The following is a 26,465-nucleotide window of genomic DNA, read 5'->3' on the forward strand; positions in this document are numbered from 1 at the left end:
TTTCTGTTATGACCTGTATTGCCAAATAGTATCTTGTAAAAACGGTATCCAGCCCCTCTCCTCTAATTCTCACTCTTTCATTTATTTATTTACAGATTTGTACAAATTCTAATGTGTTTTTTTGGAGCAGTACTCTGCAGATTTATTTTGTAGGTCCATATCTGAATGACAGAGGCTTGTTTCATTGAGATTAGAATGTTTAATCTCCAAATACAACAAATGGATTTGAAATCCTTACTACAGACAAATGCTGATGTTGGCAAACTTACATAATGTTAATGGATACCTACGGTACAAGTAGACAGGACGAGTATACAGCACAGAAGACGTGACTGTGGCTGATATATTTGAACAATCAGAATCAGTTTGGTCCAAGTGTCCAACCTCTATGGGCCATATTTCCCCTGTTGGAGCTACTCTCTGGTTCATAACACTGACTGTGGCTTGTTGTTGTGAAGGAGAAATTGCAGTTAATAAGAGGCAGGCCGACTGGCTTTACTGTTTCTTTTTAAGCAGGTATGCTGCTGGATTGCGTTTGATTTAACAGGTGTTTATCATCTTGGTGCCCACCGCTTGGGATGGGACCAGACAGACATGAGACAGAGGGTAGGAAATGTGAAAAGAAATTTGACTTGACTCTCTCCACCTTGTTCAACACCCCCTGCTCATATTTAGTCCACATACACATGCGCACAGACAGACACACACAAACTCAGCCTGTCTCAGTGTTCTGTGGAAAGCAGCATCAATGGAACTAATCTGTCCAGCAGGGAATTCCTCTTGGGCCATCTAATCTTAGGTCTCTTGCAAAAAGAGGCTGTCTGTTCTATTGTCAGGCCTTATGTCAGAGTGTATTCACACTTGGCACTAAATGGTGCCATCGCTCTCTGTTTCCAGACTGGCGAACAGTGACAGAGTGAGATGTTGACATGCAGCTTTTGTTAAGGGAGAGAAAAGGGGAAATTGGCATCTACTCTTCCCAATGAAACAGTGAGCTACAGTTTCCTGCCCAAGAGAAAGAGAAGACATGTACAGTTTGTTTCTTTAGCAAAGAGAAAGAGGGTTTGATTCATTTTTTTTTTCTCGGGAAATGGACAGGTCACTTCTTGTTGATGGAAATATTGATGTATCTGTTGCTTTGTGGGACATATTGGAGAGAATGGTAGAACTCTGAATAAACCATCAGTAATCAGTTTTGGTAGGTGTTCATGATGTTGGATTACTCAGCTTATATTTGTCATTTGCCAGAGATCTGTGACACCAGCAGAATACTGTGAGTGCATCTTGAAGACATCTTTGCCTCTAAAGACAAAATCCATTCTCTTTGGAGACTCTCCGAAGATGTTAGCACCACTCATTCCTATCACTTGACTCACTGTCATAATCATTTTTTTTGCAGTACTTACTTACATCCTACTTTCTTGCTTACTTACTTAATTCTTTGTTGTTTTCCTTTCTCTTCAGTTTCATTCAAAGCACACAACAGCTGTTAGCTAGTCAGGCCCATGGTTTCAAATGAGGTCATACAGTAGTTAATAATCCCCAGTAGATTTAATAACAGACAGTTACGAAATTATGGTGCCTCTTTCCCTCGTCTGACACCTTCATTATCTTTCTATGTTTTTCGTTCTTTACAGCTTCCTTTATACTTAAGTGTTATCACAGCTGCTAAAATGAATTATTTGGTGTGTTTCTTTATTTCCCTGCCTCTCTCTGTCTGTTTCTGTCTTTCTGTCCTTTACCTCTCTTTCTCTGTCTCCTTTCCTTCATGTTCCACATCTCTCTCCCATTCCCTCTCTCTCTCTCTCTCTCTCTGTCTCTGCTTTTCCTCGTCCTCATTGTGTTAGCACATTCATTGCCTCAGTCTCTCACCTGTCACCCAGCCTTGTACGTGTGGTCTGTTGTGTAACACTGCTTTAGTGCTGTCTGTCTGTCAGGGCTTTACTATAGATCCCCCAGCAGGCAGAACGATAGCGTGCTTTCAGCCATTCTCTCTGTTAGCTCCTAAATACACATCACCCTGCTTTCTAAACCAACTAATCCAACCAAGCTTTGTTTGACCATGAATGCAGCCAAATGGTAAGATACTATGGTTTGCTTCAGAAATGAGCTGTTTCTCAGCCATCTATGAAATGGATTGTGAGGAATGATGCAGTAACAAACAATCTCCTGTCACATTGCAGTCAATGCAATGTAGATTTTGTGAAGAGTTGACTGGCAGTTCTTCACACATTGGCTGTATGTATTTCATGAAAGATGCAAGGATGAGTCATACCGTTATTGACAAATGCATTAACTGCAGGTTTGCAGAAAGGACTGTGTACTGGTCGTAAATGGTCAAAATAAGCATGCTATTTCAAAGGAAGATGAGAAATTTAGGGTAAGTCTGAACTCTATAGTACATTGTAGTGGTATTAAAACATTATGATGCAGTTATTCAAAATGTGAAAAGATTAAAAAAATGCAAAATAAAACACAATGGCACATTTGGTCGTACTCAAACAAGCATAGGAGCATAGGATGATCATTGCAAAAAAGTCTTAAAGTCTTGCCCATTCACAATGCATTTTTGGAATTAGAATGAATGAAATTTTCTTCTTCTTCTTGTCATTTTCTGAACATACTTATATTAAATATTTTAATTTATTCTACAGGCAGGAGTAAAAAAAATCAGTAGCCATGGAGTCAAGAAAAGTCTATACTGTAGATTGCACAAAACAAGACATTACTGCAAAGTCATATTTTAAAAATGTCCAATGCCACTTGTAAACTGACAGTCAAGTGATGCCTTATTGCACTATTGACACATTTTACCATATAATAATAAAAAAAACTGTTTATATAGCACATTTCAAAACCCAGGTTTCCAATGTGCTTAACAGTCAATTAAAGACAAAACCAACAAACATATAAAAATAGAAGGCAATAAACAAAATCTAAATAGACAGTTATTATCTTATGGAATTGCATTGAATGTTACAGTTTCTGTTAATGCTTTCAATGTGATGCATCCTCATTTTCACACAGCATCCGCCCTGAGTGATCCAGTCGTTAGCGGACAGCTCTAAGTACTGGTGTGAATGCACTCAAAATGCATTCAGGACGCATTTGAGAAGCGATCACTCAGACCACATTTAGATGTGGTTTTGGTCACATACGACCACATTCATTTATCAGTGTGTAGGGGAATGTGCGTTTGGCCACAGTGATGGAATGACAACTCAAATGACTTCCTCTGCGGAACAAAAAGAAGAAGCCACAAAAACAGGAATAATGAATTACGCTTTGTCCAGTTTCAGCTGATTTCACCGTTAGAACTAATAACTGCAGTGTCCCTTCAGACCCCTTTAAAAATCATGCAATTTTGTGAGTTGTTGAGTAAGGAGAAACTCAATAAACTTTGCAAAGAAGTTGCAGCAAATTCAGAATTGTTTGTGTCCTCTTGGAAATTCAGCATTAAATGCAAACCATTAAGTTGTTTCTCTTTGTGTAAAAAGTGTTGGTCCCCATACCAGCCTGTCTGCTTTGTGTCTTAATTATTTGGACCTTCTTAAGTTATTCCTTTCGTTGTATTAAGAAACATTGCGTCCAGTGGCGTTTGTGTTTATTTGCATATCGAGTGTGGAAGTGCAATCACAAGTGGTCACTCGTCACTGCCAAATGTGAAGTGTGTGCCAACTGTTTGCACACTTTGCAGGTCGTTACCTGCGTTAAGTGTGGCTGAATGTGCTGCTCTCACAGTGAGCAGTTTGCTACACAGAGTTGCTATATTTGTTGATTCTAAATCTCTAAAGAAGACAACGTGCCCCTCTTTGTCACTCTCTTTAAAAAAAACTCAATCAGATGGTCTTAAAATCACCAAATGCATGATGTGGGTGATTGTTTGGCTCACACTGAAACTGTTGGACCTACAGTGTAACAGTTCCTTCATCCTCTCTGTTGATTTAATCTTTGCAATCTTTGGTAACTTTTAATGAAAGCACATTCAGACTTATGTAGGTTTCTCCCACTTCTGTGCCCAATCCTTCTCTCGTGAGAATGAGCGACACTTTATTGTTTTTTTTTCCACATCCTTTTCCTAGTTCTATCCAGTGACATGCTGATAATATTTACACTGTCCATTTACCTGCTTTGTCTTATACCTGAACTTCACTCATGTCATCAGTTGCGCCCAGCCCCTGTGCTTGACTGTCTCTGCCAGCTGTTTCCTTTCAAGTCCTGCCATGTCTCTTTCTGTTCGTAGCACACTGACACACCAGTGTTTCACTGTAGGTAGTGAGGACTGTAGCTTTGTGCTCTGGGTGTTTGTTTAGCTGGTCTTTATATCCTGCCTGTATCTGCTGTGTTAATGCCTTTTTAGGCTCCCCTTGTTCAGTGTTGTAGCTTGGTGGGAATTAGATTGTGGAGTTTCCAGGTGTCTGTGTCTAGATTTTTAGTCTACAGTGCAGCATAGCAGTATATAACTGCAGACTGAAGGTTGCGACTTTGAACTATTCCAACGGTATCACTAGGTTGGCACTGGCACCTTGTCAGTTTCGATCTGTGTGAGTCTGGAGGTACTGTTTGTGTGTGTGCGTATTTATGTATTTGCAGGTGCTTGCTTGCATTTGTCTTTTTGTGTGTCAGTGTAGATATTCACCAGTGGGGAGTCTATGCCCTCAGGCTGGGTAGTCTGCTCTAAATCAAATACGTCACCTAAGTATGCACTTGCAAATGGCAGATCCTTAACCATAACCAGGCCAGTCCCAGTGGGTCATGGGCTTTGCTATTCTACACTATATATTCACTATTTATTTAGTGTTTTATGGTACTTAGATGGACTCTTGATGGACTTGTCAATAGTTCTGTTGATTGGCAGTCACTTCTCTGCAGATTGAGGTTGGTGAAAATCCCCTCTTTCTTCCTGTTTACTCACATGCAGTCATGGAAATTCCACATCACCATAATACACCATCATTCATTGACCCTGATCGAAGCGCCAAATTTCATGGAAATTTTTCATCGGCTCTTTACCATCACTGCCTCTTTTTATAGTGTTCATAGTGAGTCTTTTCCACAGAAGGTGGGGCTGAAACATTTGTAGCACTTTTCAACAACAAAGAAATTCAAAGTGCTTTACCAAAGACATAAAGACACCAGAAGGACATGTCATGGCAGGTATAAAAACACAGGTGTAAATAATAAAATTGATTAAAATCAATAAAATAAAATCAGTTCAGCTCCTACAATTTCAGAATCCCGGTACTGTTCATGTTGGCTCACTGTCAGACTGTCATGATGACTTACTGGGACACTTGGAGTGTGGGACGTTTTGATCCAGTGTTGGCCATTTCAGACATGCTTTCCAAATATTAACTGGTTTCACTTTTGTACCCAAAAGAAGTGATTGATTTTAACAGGTTTCCTTATCTCTGAAAAGCTCCTATGTATGAAATCAGCCCTCGCGCATGTCCACACTTACAGCAGTAGAGGAGAAAGAGAGGAGTATTTCATGTCTACTTTCTGCAGAGTTTTTTTTGCTGTTTTCAGTAGACTCGGATTTTATTACAGACAGTGTGAGGAAGAGGTGCAGAGTTACAGCAGAGACAGACAGCAGTAGGTTCGCTGTCTGTTGCAGTGTAATTGCCTCTTCCTCAGATCTTCACCTTTCGATCAGACCTGCAGCGCTGCATTGACCAGTCAAACACTGTATGCGTGTGTGTGTGTTTTATAATAAAGATAAGATATCCAGGACATACAACAAAGTCTTTGTGCCTTAGATCCACAGACACGCATGTATATACACAGATATTTATCACTGACAAGTGAGGGTGGAAAGTAATTAAGGCCTTTCAGTATTATTTTCCCCTTCCCGTTTTTGTCTTTCTCCCTCTGTTTTTGCAACGCCTTCCTCCTGGATGGGCGCACACACATACACACACACTGCCTTAGTAGTATGACTTATGTCTCGTTGTACACATACAGTACATCTCTCCCTCCACTGTGTGTCTGTGTTATATGTGTGTTTGTGTGAGAACAGTGCTCTGTGTAAAGCTGAGAGGAGACAGTTGCCCTGAGGCCTGTCACCCAACATGGTGTTGTTTCGACGTCGCTACTCGTACCTCATTGGTTTCCAGCAGCGCCGTCGCTACAGTGTTCAAAGGTCGACTGTAATGGCTTGAAGATGTGGTCTTGCAAGTGTGTTTGTTTGTCTCTGTCTGTTGTTGTGCTGTCCAGTAATGTGATAGCTCAATATATGAAAGCAGAAGAGCGAAGGGAGACCAGGCCAGAATTTACTGGTCAAGGGGTCCCATATTGTTATTGTTAGAGTGGTGATCAGCGAGAAAATCAGCGATCTTTACCCTATGTGACGGTGTGATGGTCATCTCTGTGGCAGGAAATTTAAACAGGGCCAGGGTCCATGTTTTATCAGTAACCAATCCTTTCTAAACTGTGTTTCATGGGACTTGATGGTGCTAACCATTTTCTGAAATTTGTCTTCTCTGTCAAATTCCTCTTCGCTAATATCCATGACAGCAGCAAAACATTTTTGCTGCTTTGCTTCTACTGCAAAGTTGTTCCTTCATTTAAAATATGAATATGTAAACAAATGTAAAATGCATTGCTTATTGTGCTCAAGAGCTGTTACTTCCTGTGAAAGTCTCACCAGCCTCTAAATAAAATAGCAAATGAAAAAATATATTTAATAAAAAATATACTTTTTATTATTAAATACAAGTTTGGACTGGATGCCAGATTTATAAATTTAGATCTACATTTTATTTTGTCAGTCATCCGGACAATCATTTATATCTCAGCCTTCTGTGCAGTGATGAAATATTGTTTATTGCTCTAAACAGACCACATGGGTCGATTTGCTTTTTTAGTCCTTTGCATGTACTCTACATGACTGCCAACTGTTTTCCAAAGCGTACCATATGCACTTACCAGGCAGAGTATTTTTAATTCACATTCAGTTTTTAACATTAGCTCCCTCTACATTTGACAATACACGCTGTCCACAGACCGAGGTAACTTTTAACAGACATTTTCTATAATATCACTGAGCAGACAAATTTAATAAGGTTTAAAGACATTGAAAGGTGAGAAAAGCCTTATCAGTGCAGTTCTGTGTGAGACGTTCCAGGGAGATACGCGTATACTGTACAGTACTGTACGAACATACAATTACTTAAATTATGCACTGGTGCAGTATTATATGAGGTACATCTTTATTCTGTTATCATTAATACAGTGTGTGTGTGTGTGTGTGTGTGTTCAGAGAGAGAGATGATGGATAACATCGTCAGCCAGTGGCTAATGAAGCAGTACAGTGTGAGGAGAGGCTGCTGAGCTGTCTACAGATTCTACTGATAGTCTTCTGTCTTCTCTCTCTCTCTCTCTCTCTCTCCTTATCTTCTGCATCTCTCACATTCTGTCCTGACCGACCTGCAATAACCTTTCCTGCTGTTCTCCACATTGCTCTCCCTTCACGGCCCTGTAGTGGCACTCACTCGTTCTCTCTCCCACACAGTTGTCTAATCAACTTTCTTTTATTCATCCACCCCACATGTTTCACGATAAGTTTCATTCCTGTTGCTCAAGAATGTGTTGAGTCAAATGTTTCTGTGTGTGTGTGTGTGTGTGTTCAGTGTTGATAAGCGTGCCAAACCCTGTCCTAGCCTGATTGCAGTACATCTAATTTTTGACTAGTCTTTCCTGGCAGCTTACTGTCCATGTAATACAGCGTTCTGTTGTTGGTACAGGTCTAAGGTCGTTTCTGTAATCAAATAAACGCAGAACAGATGAGTCACCTGCCCGTACTATATTTAATCATTTGCATGTACACCTTAAATTGTCCATACAGGTGTGTCTGTGTGTGTGTTTGCCTGTATTTGTGTATTTTAAAGTATTATCTCATAACCACATGAAGACACGTAATGAAATAGTGGAATGTGACTTGTTACAGGTAGATACCCTCACTGCCTGCCGTCGTTTGCTGTTTTATTACATACCAGGTGACTTCTTTCTGGCTGTAGTTAATGCCCTGCCAGTGAAATGTGTTGCTCAAAATTTCCTGCCGATATTTCAACATTAAGTAGACACTGATAAAGCTGACTTGGATAAACATTCAAGTCGTGCGAATATACAATAAAAACTCAAGAGTCTATCAGTGTGGATGTTGAACTCTGCCTTGTCATGAAATGCTGGCTAGTCCTGATAATTCCTGATAATTCACTTCCTGTGGCCCCAAGGTCTGTGTGACATGGTGTTAGTAACTGACCATCACCCATTTAGCTGCTAATTGTTCCGTATTTTGTGTTCTTAATATGACAACTGATTAAAATTCTATTTTCGCTGCATGTGCCAGTGTGGCCACAGCAGCTGATTGTCTCTACTGCCATGTGTGTGTATGTGTGTGTGCACCAACTACAGCACTCTGGAGTGGTTAAACGGCTGTTCTGAATAATAGATACAGAGCGTGGCCTCAAGCCTGTTAAAAGATCCATGAGCTTCCTTTGCACTGGTTAATATAGCAGAAGTACTTATAAGAGAGAGGAAGAAGGTTTATAGCCTGTGTGGGGAACAGTAAGAGTGAGATCTGGCCAATCACACACACCCAATACATCAAGGCATAAGCAAACAAAGCGAGACAAACACAGACACGTTCAGATGAATGACCATGCTCAAATCTTTGACTGGCTTGTTTCAAGTCGAGGTGTCAGATGTAGATGTAGATCGGTGTCGATCTTGTCTTTTTAATATTGTTATAGCCGTGAAGAAAACAGTTTAGAAGATCTGCTGTGACTTTTTTTTGTACTGTCTACACTGTGGATTTTAGTTGTTCGATTGTATCTAAATCTGTTTCCTCTTTTGAGGCTTCAAATGTCCCTGAAGATCACAGAATAAGTAGTGAAGTTTAAGTAGAAGGGGATCTCTAGAATCTCTATCTATGTGTGTTTGGTGATAGCTGATTGTTTATTATGTTAGAGGAGGGTAGTACCAGTTAAACCCTCCCCCATAAGGGAGTCACACTGTAATGAAGGTCTAGATTGCAATTATGAATTAGGCAAGGTGTGTCGACTTACCCTTAACCTGCCTGTTTCAGTCAATAATTTCCCAGTTGGTTTCTCAGGATGCCCTTTGGTCTCAGTTTAGCAACAAGTCGACAGTAACTACTTTGATGGATTTTTCTCTAAGTAAGTGTTGAATGTTGATGCAAAGCACTGAGACTAGAAATAACCTCCTATTCAAGACCTGAAGTTCTCAATGTGTTGTATTTTGCAAATCTATTCAACTTAAAAAGGCCAATATATTGTCAGATGCAGCATTTTAGTGCAAAATATCTGAGATGTCTCTAAAAAATACTGTCCTTCAAAAACTGGTACCAGTCAGGTACTACCATGAACATGCAAAGCATTGTTCCCCGGTGGTCTGTGGAGAGATGGAGAAAATTGTGAGACATTAGAGGGGAGAGTAAGAGAAAGAAAGAAAGAAAGAAAGAAAGAAAGAAAGAAGAAAGAGCATATTTCTGGTCATGACCCTTTCCCAAGAATTTCCCACAGTCTAGTTTAGGACCGTGGGGGAGGTGTGTGTGTGTGTGTGTGTGTGTGTGTGTGTGTGTGTGTGTGTGTGTGTGTGTGTATGTGGTTGACGAGGGGCATCCATGGCATATGGGAGAATGAATCACACCATGCAATATGACTATATGATTCAAATGAGAACATGCAATTTGTGCACATCCAAAAACATGTTATATGAAGAGTATGCCTCATAAGGATGAACCTTCTGCATTTTAACTCCATAGACTGTGAGCCTACCTGCGTACTTAGGGTTAATATTTGGCCAAGTGTGTGCACATGCATGAACCAAAGCGATGCGTCAGTCGTCATTGGTGTCGCCTTTGCAGCGGGACCAAGGTTGGTCATTTCTTGCTCAAGGACTGTCCTCTGCCGCTGAGCAACAGCCCCCCCGAGAGAAACTCAGAGCCTCTGTGAAGTGACACACTAAAATGTCTTTTAACAGCTCTCTGTGTGTGTTTATCTGAATGACGCAGTGACAGTCGGAGTGCGTCACTGTTCCTGTCAACTGACTACACTCCATGCACACACACATGCACTTGTAGGACCTTCGGAGGGAAGAGTCATTGATAAACAGATGAAAAAGGGATATATGCACTCTTGAACCATTTAGCCTTGATTAGACAAATGTAATATTAATGGAAAACAACAGGAAAGAGGGGGGATGATTAGAGCTTGGGTATTTGATGAATTCTGATTCTGATTTTTTGGCAGCCATGAATCTAGAAGCAGTATTGTTTCTCACTGCGATCCAGACTCTTAAGTCTTTTGGAACTGGTTCCAGTTACAACCAGTCCTTGATACCCTCTACCCAAGAGATGTGACAAAGGTCTTGTGTCAGAAGTCCTGGCCATGCATTCCATGATCCACCATGATGCACACAGATCCTGTATTAACTCCCTAGAGTTTGATTTAAAAAAAGAGATAAAGGAGGAGGAGAGGGAGCGGGTGAGGAACGATGGCACAAAAGACAGAGGAGGGATGGTTGGGAGGGAGGAATGGGAGGGTATTTGAAGGAGGATCGTGTGAGAGCCTCATCCCTCGGTTCCATCGGCGTGTCCAAATATGGAGGCATCTGCTATTGCATGAGGCCTGTTCTCAAGACCCGCCACTGACCAGGCAGAGGGGTGGGGGTGGGGGGTAGCAAAAAAAAAAAAAATGGAAATACCAGTGGGAGAAAGTTTAAGTGAAAGGAAGATGGCTGAAAAATGGGAGAACGAGACAGTAGAGACAAGTCAGAGTAGCTAGATATAAATGTAGGTAGGAGACGCAGCGGGAGATGTATGTTCTGGCCAGACAAAAGAGAGAGAAGTCAGAGGTAAAAGTTAGAGACAAAGTTGAGTAGAAGATGGACAGTTGGAAGGCCAAGTCTGTGAAAAGGGAAAACAAGTTGGAGCCTATTTTTAGTGCTTGGAGTTGTTTATTTTCTGACTGTTCGAAGCAACAAGATGAAAGTGAAGAATGAGAGAAAAGGTTAGATGAAGCTCAGAGAGAGAGAGAGAAGGGGAAGTCAAGTCACTGCCTGCCTTCATTTGTCCTGTGTGTGGGACCAGAGAGGAGCCGGCGACCTTTGGGTCACTGGGAATGGGTTTGATCATTTAGTTGGAAGCCGCCATAAGGTCAAAGGTCATTTGCCAGGAAGTGCAGAATCCAGATTGGGACGGTCCTCTGGGGATTGTTTGAAATGTCAGCTTTAGTCTAAAAGTTTCATCCAGACACTCTCACAGGAGGACTGTTGAGCAGGACTCACTCGCGGGTCTGTGTGTGTGTGTCTGTGTGTACTTTTCCACATTTTTGAGTGGGTATATGTTTAAATTCACGGGTGAATTTGCGCACAAACCTTTTAGAGGATTTGTGTCGAGTTCAGACAATGTGCAGTCACTCATCTGAACTTGTGTTTTTGTGAGCAACAGTGTTGGGTTGCTACTAACAGTGAAGATCTAACAGAGCCAACTAATTTATCTTTGTTTATTTAATTCATAGTTTATTCACTATGATCTCAGCAAATAGTGAAAGACGCCCACCACTTTTGCTGTATGCAACACGTGTTTGACATTTAAGTCAGGAAAGGATGCAAAAGTTTATAGCAGTTAATTTATCAAAATCATATAAGGATAATTACTGTTGGTTGATTAATTTGCCAGTTGTTGCAGTACTAGTGCAATATGTTTGTGTCAGCATGTGTGGTTGTGTCAGTGAGTTGGGAATGTGTTCGGGGCAGAGTAACTTTCTGATGTGTGCGTGTCTGTGATGTGTATGGTCTTCTGGTGTGCGTGTGGAATGTGACGACTCAGCTACGCTTCCTCTCCATTTATCCTTCTGTTCATTCATTCATTCATTCATTCATGGTGTATATACCCTTGTGTGTGTGTGTGTGTGTGTGTGTGTGTGTGTTTGCATTTTGGGAGTATTTCCTAGTAAGTGTGGATATGAGAGCTAAAGGCGATCACACTACCTTGTATGAGTCATACACGCAGGAAATGCCAAGAGTCTCTCTCTCTCTCTCTCTCTCTCTCTGTGTGTGTGTGTGTGTGTGTGTGCTGTTCAGATATATCACCCATCCAATATGTCTGAGATGGGCAGATGCTGCACATTTCCTGGAAAGGGTGTCTGGTGTGGTAAGAACCATGCCCTCTTGGGGGATTTAGTGTGTGTGATTGTTGTACATACTGTACTTGTCACAGGCACATCAACAACTAATTAAATGTTTGTGAGGTGGTGTTTTATTACAGAGTTTTTGCAGTCCAATTCAAAGTATTAGTGTTTCTGTTTTCATATTATTGTGCACAGTTGGATGCTTATGCAACGTCTCAGGAAAAGCAGTAAAGAGACAGTACAGATTACCTGTTGTATAAACAATAGTGGCTCCTAATGCACTTGTGCAAAGAGGGACAAATTAAAGGAAAAGTTCGAACAAATGAGTGATGATACAGCAAATGTGGATGTGAATGCAGGTGCGGACGTGTAATAACTCAAATATGTGTGAGCACGTGTTGAAGTGGATTAGTGTGGTGTTGAGTCCTTCATTAGAGCACCGGACTGGATTGAGGACAGAAACTCATTTAGCCTGTAGTGAGGCTTTGTGTCTCTTTTAGATGCATGTGTGTTGTGTGGGCTAACTAATGTCTGTACAACAACAATCTGTGTGACTTCACATGTGCGACTTATGCCTGTTTCGTACTTGTTTGGAATTAATTGGTTAAGCTTGCTTTACAGCCATGTTCTCAACCTGGGCTGAACACAAATTGTCACAGGTCTTGATTTTGAGCAGACTTAGTGAGGCACCGGAAAGCTGTTTGATCTTCTTTAAACTTCACTTAATGTTCACTTGGATGTGTGTGTCGTTGTGTTTCAATAAACGTACAGTAGTGGATATCACAAGTTTGAAAACTTTTGTCTGACCCAACACACTTTAAGGAAGTTAGACTTGAATGAACCTCGTCTATGTCTATATATCTCGGTGGATGTACATATCGGCATTTCCTTGTCTTGGTTTGGGTGTGTTTCTGTGTGTGTGTGTGTGTGTCTGTTGTAGTGGTTGTGGCTGTCCTCAGCTGAACCCTCTGTGCTCCAGCCAGCTGGTCTGAATAAATCAATAAAAAACCATTGAGCTGCACTGAGACTTGAGAGTGCTGGTGTCGGTTTCTTTCCCAGAGTGCTGCATTTACAGAGCCTGGAGAAGATCAATACTCAACCACACACACACACAAGCTCTACAGTGTGTTTTGATGACTTTGCCTGCACAAACTCAGAAGTAAAGAATTAGCTTTGTTATGTTTTAGAGCTGGGATAAACACAAGATAGAGTGCAACGTACATGTGGCACTCGATTGTGTATCTAAAAAGTAGAACCTTGCTTCAAAAAAGTTTGCATGCTGTGTGAAATGTGGACAAAACAATGCAATAACTTGCTAATCCTTTCTGACATATCTCCAAATGAAAACAGTACAAAGGCAACAGGTGACAGTATCATGGCTGGGTGTGAAAGGGCATCCTTGAAATGCTCAGTTATTCACAACCACCAGCAATAATACTTCAACAGTGTAAGAGCAACATAAACACAATTCCTTACTCCATCTACAAATGTAACTTAAGACTCTACCATGTAAAGTGAAGGCCATATGCAGCATCAACAAGAGCTCTTCTGAGATGGACTGCTGCAAAGATGAAAAGTGTGCTGTGGTCTGATGAGTTCACGCTTCAGATTGTTTCTGGAAATTGTTTTGTGTCCTTTGGGCTTAAGAACGAAATGACCATCGCGACTGTCACAACGGGAAAGTTAAAACACCTGCATCTGTGATGGTAATGGTAACCTACATGAACCTTTTAATGCTGAAAGGTTCATATAGGTATTGGAGCAATATGTGCTGCCATGTTGTTCTTTGCGACCAAAAAAGACAATAGAATTCGTATATAAACTTTCAAACTTTAACAGTTCGCGTCCTTAGTTCACAAACACTTGGTGAGTGTTCTTAAAAGGAAAGGTGATGTAACACAGCGGTGAACGTGCCCCCGTCCCAACTTTTTGGAAATGTGTTGCAAGCATAAAATTCAAAATGAGTACATATTTGCAAAAAGCAACAAAGCTTATCAATGTGAACATCAAAATATCTTCTCTTTGCACTGTATTCAGATGAATAGAGGTCGAAAAGTGATCGCTCACTGCATTCTGTTGGCGTTAATGTTTTACAGAGTTCGAATTTTTTTTGGAAACACATTAATCTACTATGTATTTGATGGTCGAAAAACTACAATTTTTCAGTGTTTCTTATGTCCAAGTCCTGAAATGCCTTCAGAATTGAAGGCCTGTTTTTAGAGTTTAGAGTGAGCTGTTGATAAAGTTAGAAAGCTGGAATGGAAGTAGACAAAGAATGTGGGTTATGTGAGGCATGCCAAACTCAGTGACCTTCAGAGTACTCTGCCTCCTCCTCCTCCTCCCCCTCGCCATCTCTTCGCCATTTGCCATTCTGCTTTCACGATCTCCTCTCTGTCTCGACAACATTTACCTGTCATGCAGGATGCAGGCTGTAGTAAGTAAACAAGTGTCTGTAGTCACCTTTACTGACATGAAAGTGAAAAAAATTATGAATGACATTTTTTTTTAAATTATAGACAGATCATTTGAGGTTCTTCTCTAACTCCAGCAGGCAGTCTCAGCCAACTGCAAACTGGAATTGTGACGATATACATCCGACATTTTGAAAGACTTTTAAGGGCTAGGAAATCTCCTCATATAAAGTTTTACTTTTAATTCTGTGAGAGACTTTACTTTTGTGTAAGTTTTATCCTTTTAATATCCTTCTAGTAAGCTTCTCTCACAGAGGACTGTTTGATATGTCACAGTTGGAAAGGCCCAAGTGTAAATAATAAAATGAATGATGGATGAATTCCATGTTGCTGTTTCAGTTTCAAGGTCCTTCTGTTGTTCTTGTTGGCTCAGTGTCTTGGCTTTGTGGGACACTTGAGCAGAACAGAGCCACTGTTAATGTTATGAATAACACCTGTGCTTTCCTTACTCTGACAAGTCAAATGTCTGCTGTGAAATATGCTGTAATGAACACCAAAATTCCAAAATTGCCAACAATGCAAACATCACAAGAAGCAAAATACACTTGTCAGTTATTATGTCATAAAAATTCTGCTCTTGTATTTTAAAGGAAAAGTTCACCCAAAAATGAAAATTCAGTCATGATCTACTCACCTCTGTACCAATGGAAAGTCAGTTTTAGTTTCTTAACCCACAACACATTTCTGGAGCTTCACAACAGAACGTCGTTGCCATGCTGTTGCAGCATTTTTAACAACTGAAGCAGACGGCAACTTGTTTGAAAACGTTAAAAAATGTAAAGTTCAGCTGATACGTAAATGCTCTTCATGGGACAGCCTTACAGTGTTATGTGTGTATGTTTATGCCTTTGTACTTCTTTCTGTCATTTCATAGAGAGCAGACAGAAATACCTTTTTTCTCTTTCATATACCTGCTCTCTCTCTCTCTCTCTCTCTCTCTCTCTCTGTGTGTCTGCATGTGTGTGTGTATGAGTGTGTGTGTGTATGTGTGTGTGTGTGTGAGAGAGAGAGAGAGAGAGAGAAGCTATCATTGAGGGATTGGAGATCAAGAGCAAAACAGAATGAGGAACACAAGGCATTACTCGGCAATTGACAACCATATGCTTTGCTTGTTGTACAGAAGGCCTCTGTTAACAACCATTAAAAATGTCTGCACAACTCTGGCCTAAGAGCTAATGGACGGCAGAGAACAGAACGGCAGTGAACCTTTGCATGACAGTGCATGCATGTGTGTGTGGGACACAGGTCTCATAAATGGCCTTTGTCCCCTCCTTGGCAAAGGACTCAAACCCTAAGCTAGGGATGTTATTTGCCCAAAGGTTGAGGACTCCTGCCAAGTTATGCAATGTCTCAGGGCCCCCGAAACAAGACACACAGAGCTTCCAGATAAGTTCATTGTTAGTTACGCATTCATGGCTAATTTTATTTATGCAAAGTGGGGAGCAGAACAAAAAGCTGTGTTGGTGAAACCCAGTCATGCTTTTTTTTTTATCACTGCAAGTAGGGGTGGGCAAACTGATGGTTTTGGACTGAGATGAATCTTGAAGGTGTCCACAGTCTATTTTTTAATGAATCATAGAGATTGTATTATTTAAGGTCCTCTTACTTCTGTTTACAAACACACAACTACATTGATGAGGTCTGCACTACGTGAACTTTTACAATTGAGTCATGTAGCCAACTGGAAGGCTGTGCTGATTGGATGAATTAATTAATCCCTTTGCTCTTTTTTTACAATTAAATAGATAGACGTGATTGTTTTTTGGCTGGAGCTTGTGGCAGACTAACAGTGTATCAGTGGAACAATCATATGCCAAATCCTAGAGCTTGGTTTCAGTCTCAAAAATTCTTTGAAAGTTAAAACCCACTGTAGTACCGCTACAGCTGCTGCTGTGCAGAATGACCTGTTTGGTGTTGTTTTATTAAACTAGTTTGTTTTTGCAGTAGATTTCTATTAGACTGACTAAGCTAAAATATAATAAATAGAGAGAGTAGAAGAAAAGAGATTGAAAGATATTAAAATTGTAGATGCATGCAGTGAGAGGAAAGGGGGGAGTCAAAGGTGTGTGTGTGTTGGATTCACTAAAAATGTTGTAAATATACTGTAGTACACAAACCAATTTATGAGCACACCCACTCAGCATCAGACTGACGCACATGCTTTCACATATGGGTCGGATGTTCATCAGTCACACTTACACAGACTGACATATCATTGCAAATCTTTCCCTTTTTGCTGTTGAAGAAAAGAACGACATGTCGGTTAAACTGACATACATCTGAATCACGAGGAGTTTCACTGGGTGGACCTTTTTCTCATTTTGGGAACGTTTGACGCTTTTTCTGTTTTGCTTCCTTGCAATCTGCCAAAGATGTGTTTGAACCACAACAGACCCCACAGATTTTCTAAGCATCTATCCATTTAGTTGTGGAGTAGATTTCTTCACATCGTACATCAGAAAGAACAAATCAGACGTTCAAATGTGCTTGTATCAGAGAGAGAGAGAGAGGGGCAATGACATCTTTTTAAAGGGTATTTCCAGAGAATTGTGCTAATTTTGCATCCTTATATTTTCTTATATTTTAAATTTTATATATTTTACTCATCCCATGGGGTCATTTACCCCACAGATAATTTCCACACTAAACAGAAAATATCTGCAAAATATAATTCTTGAATTGGAATGGAATAAAAGGCTTGAGTTGCAACTTTCTTCTATATGGTGAATAAAACATTAAAATACAAGACAATACAAAGCGCTTGTTGTTTGCAAAACAACTAAGACAAAGTTAATTTAGCAGACAACTAATTCTGTTATATTTTATATTCATAAATGATCTTTATATCGCATACTTAAGAGATCACTGATGCAGAAATGATCTGCGGAGTGGTTGTTACACGAACGCACAAGCAAGTATTGAAATTTGACTGCAGTGTGTGCTGTAGGGACTTGTCCTTGTGCGCTTTATGGCCCACAGTTGTACCTCCAGCCATCACCATGCTAACAAGGTTAGTACTTTTAGCTGTTTGAACAAAGAAGCCAGCTAGCCAGGTTACTGTGTGTTTGGACAGTCTGATAACAGCTGGCTGTGGGCCACCGCTCTAATCCTCTGTTTGTATAGGTCCTTGTTGGCACCACACCAGTGTGAACATGGCCACAGCTTTGGGTTGATGTGCAAACATAGTTGGTGAAACTCCCAGTATTGCATTACTACCCATGTGTGTGCATCAACAAAAGTGATTGGCTCAAGAGGTTATGTCTGCTGTTTCCTCAAGTGAACATTTCATCCTTCACAAAATGCCAAAAATGGTGAAAGCCCATCACTGAGTTTATTTTATAATGATATAAAGCAAAGAAACACAAGCTGCAGCTGTAATTATAGCATCTTTGAAGCAATCTGTAATTGATAATTGATAATTAATTAGCAGAAGTATAATGACCAGTTGTCCTGTAGACTGACTGTTTCAGCACTAGATTACAGAATGCAGATGTCCTCACATCACAGGATTTGTTGCCAAGTGGCTGTTTGGTATAAACAAATTGCTCATGACTTTGTGGTGGTCCAGCCATCAGCAGTGATTCCTACAGTAAACATCTGAATGTTAATTGCCACTGTGTTGATTTCCAAGAAAATGATAAACGTTGTGATTGTGAACCTCTGATTTTCGGTTTTTGCCTCTCCTCAGGGCTGAAAACCTACCTGATCTCAGGAAGGAAGCTGGAGCATGATGTGCAGTGTGGCTGCTCTCAGGTGGGGCTGTCAGGTGGAGATTTTGTCGGGGTGAGCTTGTCCTCCTGTTCTCAGCCCCATACACCGGACCTCATCCCTGGGGGAGCACAGGCTGCCGAACCCCTGCTGCTCCACCAGCCACCGGACAGGATCGTGGTAAGTCAGGAGAAACTCTTAAGTTGAGTGTGGAACACAGAAATGGATTCTTGTGCTGTTCTTCCTGTGATGTTACTGTTAATAAAAAAACACAAAGACATCTGTTTCATTATTTCACACTTCCTTTGTCACTGAAAAGACAGCTATAAATTTCAATGTAGAGATGTTATGTCTCAAACTGATTCTGTGTGATGTGTTTTCATTTATCAGACTCTTCCCCCACTGTCCTTTTGTCTCTCTCTAGCCTCCCTGCGTGTCCCGAAATGTGGTCTTGTCTTCAGGGGCAGAGCAGGGTGAGGATGTGGCTGTGCTGAATGGCTGCCAGGAGGAGCACAAGTCCAGCAGTGCCAAGGTACACGGCCACTAAACATGCATTAACAGTGACAGCACCAATGCACTTGTCAAGCATCCATCTTTTGCGTCTTGTCCCACTCTTCTTTGTCTTCTTCGCTTTCCCTTCCCCACCCAGTTCATTCCAGGTCACAGTCCCAGGGCAGCCAACGGTCTCCTGAGTCCCCCTCTGGAAGACCCGGTGCGAGCTAGCCAGAGCTCCCTGTGCGACATGCTCCAGGAGAAAGAAAAGAAGACCAGTACCAGCACAGGGACTGGTACCAGCCTCGGCATGGCTGGTGGCACAGGGGCAACGGGCACGGGGATGGACCACTCTGCCTTGATCCAGCTGCGTGCCAAGAACTTCAGAGAAAAGAGTGACGCCCACTTTGTGGATGTTATCAGGGAGGACAGGTGAGCAAAAAGGTTTAAAGGTAGAATTTATGAACTGATAATTCCACGTAGGGGTGACTGATCTGTTTATTCTCACATTTTACATATCTCTGGACTGCAGCATGTGTTTCGACACATGAACACAGCTAAACTTTACACACAAGTTTTGAATTTAATGCAAATGTTTGAGAAACCAGAGACTAAAGTTGAATATCTAAGAGCATTTTCAAGCCTATATTATAAGTATTTTGCTTTGGTCCGAAATAGTGGATGAGTTGGTAAAGTTTTTCTGTTGTTCCCAGCAACATACTTTGTTGCTAGTCCAGGTCAGACCTTGGTTCTTTCTCCGACTAGCTGCTTACAACTGTTGATTATCCTGACTTGGATTCCTAGTATGCAAAATGCATCTAGTTATGACAAACAAACAATTAGTTTTTGACTGGACAGAGACCACTTCTTTGAAAGAATCTCAGTTGTGTTGGTCAGCACTCAAGTATGATTACTGTGTTCAGATCTGTCCAAATGAATTGCACCAAGGAGGAAAATGAACAGTATCACTCAAGCAGGCTTAACAGTGGAAGGTAGGAAATGTCCTGAAACAAGGTTACAAGCCAGAAAATGTTACAGAATTCCTGATGTACAGAATCCAGACTGGAAAATGCAAACATCTCAAGGGAGAGCAGATTCAAAAGTAAACCCATTGTCTGTTTGGCTGGATTTTGTTAGTAAAGGGCTATTTTTTCAGTAACATTTGATTTCCAAAGGAAAATAATGTATTATTTTATATTTGGTCTTGTTTCTTTGGGGTTCACAGTCTGATGAAGGACTACTTCTTCAAGCCACCCATCAATAAGATCAGCCTCAATTTCCTAGAGAGACCTCTGGAAAAGGCCTATCGCAGCAGCTACAAGGAGGAGGTACACACACACACACACACACACACACACGCACACACACATGCTCACAGTTCTGTATAATCATTTTTTCAAATTAAGTTTGTATTGACTTTTTTCATTACCATACCTGTAATTATATTATCACTGTATATTTATTATATTATTATGTTTATTATGTTATTGTCATTGAAATTATAACCTTCACCATAGCCTTTACTCAGCAGTAACCTTAAAATAGTTCCTCTTGAAAGAGGCTACAAGCAAAATGTTCTGACTTTTGAGCTTTTTTTCCTTTTTCCTCTTCATGTGGGGACGTTTTTCAAGGGCATGGATGGGAAAAAACACAAACATAAATAGATATCATGTGTTAAAAATATCCCTCCGTTGAGAGACACATGGAACGCAGATAATACGTCATGGACAGTGTGTTTTGTGTTTGCGAGTGAAGGGTGAAGGGGGCAAAGGTTGTTGCAACGTTTTTCTTGTATTTCCAGTTTCCCAAATTTCATGCCACATTAGTGCTGCACACATACTCTCACACACCCAGGTCCAGTTCCACTTGGCCTGCATTGACCTCATAGCTTTGGAGCCCCCTGCTGTTCGGTTAGTGTTACTACAGTACTAAAATTACTTGCACTCAAGTTCATGTCTTGCAAATACTCAGTGATGGTCAGTTCTTGCATTTGATTGTGACTTCCTGGTGAGGCTGTGAAGTGGAAACTTAAGATCATGAGTATATTTGGGGCAGAATATCAGGAAGACCTTTCAATATGATGCACTCCAGTCTATCACCCCCTGCCACCTCAATAATGTAAATAAACAGATAAACAAAGTAAACATAAACAAACATACACATAAGCAAATTGCCTTTCTAACAGTGCCAACAAAAAATGAAAAATATGCTTGGTAAAAGCAGAATTCATGGCAGGGCTGTTTTTTGTGGACGGTGTTACAATGTACAGGTTGACGTGTGTGCAGTGTAAGGTGAGGGCATGATTTTTGGGAAAATGGAGCCACTGCTTCTCTTCACATCCCCCTTCTCCTTCAGGTGAAGAACCAGGTTCAGGTGCAGACATTTGCGAGTTCTACCTTCAGCTCCTTCCTGGATGTTCTCCTCAGCTGTTTTGTCTTCTTGGCCCTGACACTGGCCTGCTTCCTTCCACCTTTGGTGAGCCCAGCTACCGTGAGTGCTCCAGCTCCTGCTGCCCTGGCCCTGGCTCCTCTGGCTGGTCTGTTGGAGCTGGCCTCCCTGGTGCTGTCCATACGGTGAGGAGACTTCAGCACATGACAGGCAGACAGACTTGTGTGCTTTTGTGTGCTAGAGGGAGCACACATGTTTTGAAATGTGTGGCAGGGTTTGACAAATCTTGTTTTTTTTTAAGGTTGCTCGAAACATATTTACAGTATGTATGCTGTTGTTGTATGAAACTTCGTGACCATCTTTGTGAAACAAATGACATGAACTTTTCCCAAGATTTTATTTTTTCCCAGCAGGATAGAAAAGCTTCTGAAATGTCATTTAAGCAGTTGTTGTAAGTGCTGTGTCATCAGGGCACCAGAATATGTAAGTGTTTCCAGTATTTCCAAATTGACCGCTGTAGTGCTGGGTGTATAAAAGCCCGTATCTTTTGGACCTCAGTGGCACAGGACTGAAAACCACTGATAGGCCATTGCATAGCACTACAATTCTCCACTGAAACCGACACAAATTATTTTATGTGCTGGCTGGCTCCCACACCACAATGAATTAATTTCTCTGGTTGCATACGAATGGCTCATGTCCATTTTTTTTAATGAAGACCAATATCAGCTCAGAAATTGGCAAAATGGTACCAGGTAGCGTTCCTAAAAAGACAAAAAAAATTGTGGACTTGAAAACTTCCAGTATTCAAGATTAAAAGATCTCTTTTACTGATTTTGTGGTGCATTTGTATGGGTATGCATGTATCTCAGTGGAGAATACTTGGAAACGAATTAATTTTCACTTACTGCCATGTGAAAATGAGCTATAAATCTTCATCTTCTTCCTGGGACATGGACAGCATAGTTGTGTTTTAATAATGTGTTTTAATTAAGGAGTCTGCTGCAGTTTTTCCCTGATTGAACAGGAAGAGGCCTGGGTGCTGAGTGAAGAGTGAACTGATGAACTCTGTTTTGTTCTTTTAACACTGTGTCTCCTCTCGCCTCCTCCCCTGCAGTATGGCCTTCTATCTAGATGAGGTGATGAACTGTACCCGCTCCCTGCTCCTGGTGGTCTCTGGATGGGTCCCTCGTCACGTGATTGGGGCTGTTTTAGTTTCCCTTCCTGCCATCTCTGTCTTGTCCCACCTCACCTGCAGCGTCCACTTGCCCCTCCAGGTAGACATGTCATGCATCACTGTCACCATTAGCACTAGCACCACAACTGATTTAACTGATGTTCCAATGCAGTGCATCTGCGCTCCCTCTGCTGTTACAAGGGCCACTGCTAATTGTGGTAATGGTACCGCGTGTGATTTCCCAGCTCAAATGGATTGCCCTCACTGATATCTCTAAGCCAAAGTAAGCAGAGAGGAGTCGGGCGGTTTGAAACCTTGCCCATGGTGGTCTGAAGCCAGAGATCCTTGGAGACCAGCTGAGCCGTTAGTTGGCATTAGCCCTGATAGGAACTGTAGAAGGAAAATAGCTAGGAGGCTTCAGGAGGCTTTGACTGTGGACCTTGGCACCAGAAATATTGACTTTTCTTCTTCTCTGAGTCCTGCATGTGAGAAGATTGAGAGCAGCCATGCTTTGCAGCATTTCTATGCTGTTTTGAATCAAGGCCATATTCAGTTCCATATAAGTTTGACTCTCTCATTCCAGCTTTGAGCCAACGGCTGCTTGCAAGATGTGTGGTGTTTTAATATGTTGTTTTTTAAAGGATTTTTAACACCTCATTTCTCCATCCCTTCCTCTCCCACTCTGCTCTATCTCTCCTCCTCTCTCCTCTACACTCTTTCCATCTCTTCGGGGCCTGCAGATCAAAGCAGGTTGTTAATTAGACATGCGGTTTTCTGGACATTAATGCCTTTGAAGATATAAAACCCAATATCAGCGCTGGTGGGGACATGACTTGGAGGGAGGGAGGACATGTGTAGGGATGAGAGGGAAAAAGATCCTGTCTGTGAATGTCCCCAAATTACTGTGTTTGTTTGAATAGTTCCATATTTCTCCCAACTAAAATCAGCATATTTTATATCAAATGCATCATAGAAAATAGGTATTTCTGACCAACAAAAAATATTTAGATTTATTAAGATCACATTTACAATGCAACTATGCTCTGGAGAAATACAATTAAAACTTTATAAAACTGAAACAGAATATTGTACACTAACACCGAAAAATACTGAAAATGCACCTAAAGGCATAGCAATGCAAGTTTATTTGTGTTGCACATTTCATACACAAGGGCAGTTCAAAATGCTTTACATAATGGAGTAAAAACATGAAAAAGAAAGAAAAACTCCATAAAAACTTAAAGGTTAAGGTCAGAGTATTTTCTAGGTCTGTAGTGCGCAGTAGCTTAACATTAACGAAGAAGTTGTTGTATTCATTATTGGTTCTTTTTAATTCAGCTGAAGAGCACTGACTAATGTATGGAACTGTGGAAACACTGCATATATTAAGTTTACCTTATGATTATTCTCCTTCTCAATATACACAATTCAGTGGAGCCACCAACCTGAACTACATTGTGTTTGTTCTGTTTTGCTTTGTGCAGTATAGTCCTTGGTTGCTTTGTTGAGTCACTTTAATGACTACGCCCCTCACCTCTCCTCCAGGTGACCATGTTCTTGTGTTGTGCCACCATCCTGGCCATCATCCAGTATTGTAACTTCTGTCAGCTGAGCTTCTGGATGCGCTCAGTCCTGGCCACTGCTACAGGGGTAGCCCTGCTGCTGCTGTTGTACAGCCCCTTACACAGGTACAGGTGAGCACTTGCTATTTGCGCAAATATGAAATGCATAAATACACACACATAAGTCAACAGATGCACATAAAGGGGTGCATATACTTGTGTGCATGTTTGAAATGTAATGCACACCTAATTATACTAGTTGTACTATACAAAACATGCACTTACTGTAGCGTCTCACATTTCATTCAGTTAAAAGACATGTAATACTGTCTGAGCTTTACTAAGTTCATACAAGTGAAATTTGCAACCGCTGATCCTCCTTCACAGTCTACTAAGAAATCAGCGTTGGCTGAAGTAGTGATTTATAAGCAGGATGCAAGTGAAAGCTTAGAATAAAGAACACAATTTATCGATAAATGTAGCCATTTCATTATTCTCAAACATTTGTAATTTACCCAGTGGGTTTGTTACTGCATACCTCTGCCTACCTGTTCTTCAGCCAGTAAAGAGGATTTAATGTGATCTGTATTATATGTGAGATCATGTGTGTGTATTGTGAGTGTGTGTGTGCGTGTGTGATCCCTCCTTTCTCCTGACTGACACCACTCCCGTCATCTTTCAGCTCCGGTAATAACAGCTTGCCGGGTCATGGGTGAGTGTCTCCATTGAAACAGAGGGGTTTGATGGATGAGTGACATTTGAAGGGTCAACAGGAGCAGCAGCTCTCTTTTATATTTTTCATAACTACAGCTCTCTCTGGCTTTTGCTCTCATGCTGTCCTGCTCTTCATTCCCCCGTCCTTCCCCCTCTCTCTACCTCCGTCTCTCCCTCTGTGCACCCGCAGTAATGGCTGCTAAATGTCAGTAGTGGTGGAAATGACTCATACAGCCCCTGCTGGCATGAATTTTGTGTTAGAGCCACGAGTTAACCAACTGCATCACTGAGGGGGAAAGAGGGCTGGGAAAGACTTTCCTGCTTTATCAGTTGTTAGCATTTTGATTGGCAGGCGCTTCTTGAGGCGTGCGGGATACAGAATCAGAGTCATACTTAGTTCTAACAGAGTACTTTATGAGCCACTGTTTCAGTCAGAGGACTTTCTGGTATTTATCAGTGTTTCTCGACCAGCAGGGAACATGAAGTTTCTGTGGTGCTGTTTTTACGCTTATATGTACACCTCTGCTAATTGCAAATGCTAAAGTAATTAGCTTGTGACAATGCTGTGGTTACAGTGTGTGTGCAATGAGTACACCTTCAGATAAAAAATAAACTGACTACATGAGAGAGTACATTTCTCAGTGCCTCATATGTCCTTTTGGCCCATGGCTTCAATGCTCAGACTTTTGCTTTAAATTTGTAAAAGACATAATATGCAGGATATTTTGGTTGTGCAGAATTCAAGAATTGCCACTCTTCCACGACTAAACGATTGAGAAAGAAAGCAAGCAGTTGTGGTCAAGAGCAGAAGTTAGCACAAACAAAGCAGTGAATCAGTGAAATACAGTGTTGGTATGTGATTGTTTCACAGCGATTTTGATCTAAAACACAATAACCACAATCAAACCTCTGCACAACACCCTGCATTTTGTTTTTATTCAGTCGCAATACAGACTTCATCTTACCTTTCTGTCTCTGAAAAATCCTGTTATTAAACTTTATTAATGCTGCACTGGAAATATTTCATCAAGATATCATGTCATGTCTACATGTAGAATATTCACCACCACCCAGAAGTGTGGTGTATTTACCAGTCTAACTTTCTTCTCCTTTTGATCCTGTCAGTCATTTTCTTCTTCTGCTGTGCCTTTATTTGGTAGTCCTATGTCCAGCTTGAACCGCTCTCACTTTTCCTCTGTTGCCTCTCTTTTCTCGCTCAGACTGAACATCTCCACATCCCATGATGGTGGTTCAGCATTGGCCACTCCTAGCCCTGACCCTTCTCCTCGACCTCTCGACCTTCTGGTCCCAGAGGTCGTGCTGGCCTTCTTTCTGCTTCTTCTCCTGGTCTGGTTCCTCAATCGTGAATTCGAGGTCAGCTACCGTCTCCATTACCATGGCAACGTAGAGGCTGACAAACACCGCTCCAAGATCCAGACAATGCGAGACCAGGCTGAGTGGTTACTGGGCAACATCATCCCCATCCATGTTGCTGATCAGCTCAAGGTTTTTGTAGTTGTTGAAACAAAAATATCTTATACTATTTTTAAGGAACTCAAAATAAATAGTGGGATCTTTACCACTGTATCATCATTATCACCATAAATATATACAAATATAAATGTTCACAATATTTGGACACCTATCATTTTTGAAATTTTAATTTTTATCATTCGTTGAAATCCTTGTTACGTGGCATTCATACATGTTGCTCCCAGGATACAGGAACACATGGCATATTTTATATATTATGGAGGCAGACTCTAGTACATAAATCCAGGAAAAAACAAAAATAAAC

General features: G+C 41.1%; 1 protein-coding gene across 4 annotated transcripts in view; it reads left to right on the forward strand.

The window, feature by feature from the left end:
• adcy9 (adenylate cyclase 9) overlaps window positions 1-26,465 on the forward strand; it is a 36,637-nt gene that overhangs the window by 4,796 nt on the left and 5,376 nt on the right. Inside the window, exons 2-10 of one of the 4 annotated variants that reach the window (XM_046407784.1) lie at window positions 18,315-18,514; window positions 18,759-18,866; window positions 18,984-19,258; window positions 20,052-20,154; window positions 21,182-21,399; window positions 22,332-22,491; window positions 23,937-24,079; window positions 24,636-24,665; window positions 25,888-26,173. In XM_046407784.1, the coding sequence (XP_046263740.1) occupies window positions 18,315-18,514; window positions 18,759-18,866; window positions 18,984-19,258; window positions 20,052-20,154; window positions 21,182-21,399; window positions 22,332-22,491; window positions 23,937-24,079; window positions 24,636-24,665; window positions 25,888-26,173 (1,523 nt within the window). Of the gene's footprint in view, window positions 1-18,314; window positions 18,515-18,758; window positions 18,867-18,983; window positions 19,259-20,051; window positions 20,155-21,181; window positions 21,400-22,331; window positions 22,492-23,936; window positions 24,086-24,635; window positions 24,666-25,887; window positions 26,174-26,465 lie in introns of all 4 variants that reach the window. The other 3 variants (XM_046407778.1, XM_046407794.1, XM_046407801.1) reach the window with 3 other exon arrangements.

This window comes from Scatophagus argus, chromosome 2 (genome assembly GCF_020382885.2).
Source record: "Scatophagus argus isolate fScaArg1 chromosome 2, fScaArg1.pri, whole genome shotgun sequence".
NCBI classification, from domain to species: domain Eukaryota; kingdom Metazoa; phylum Chordata; class Actinopteri; family Scatophagidae; genus Scatophagus; species Scatophagus argus.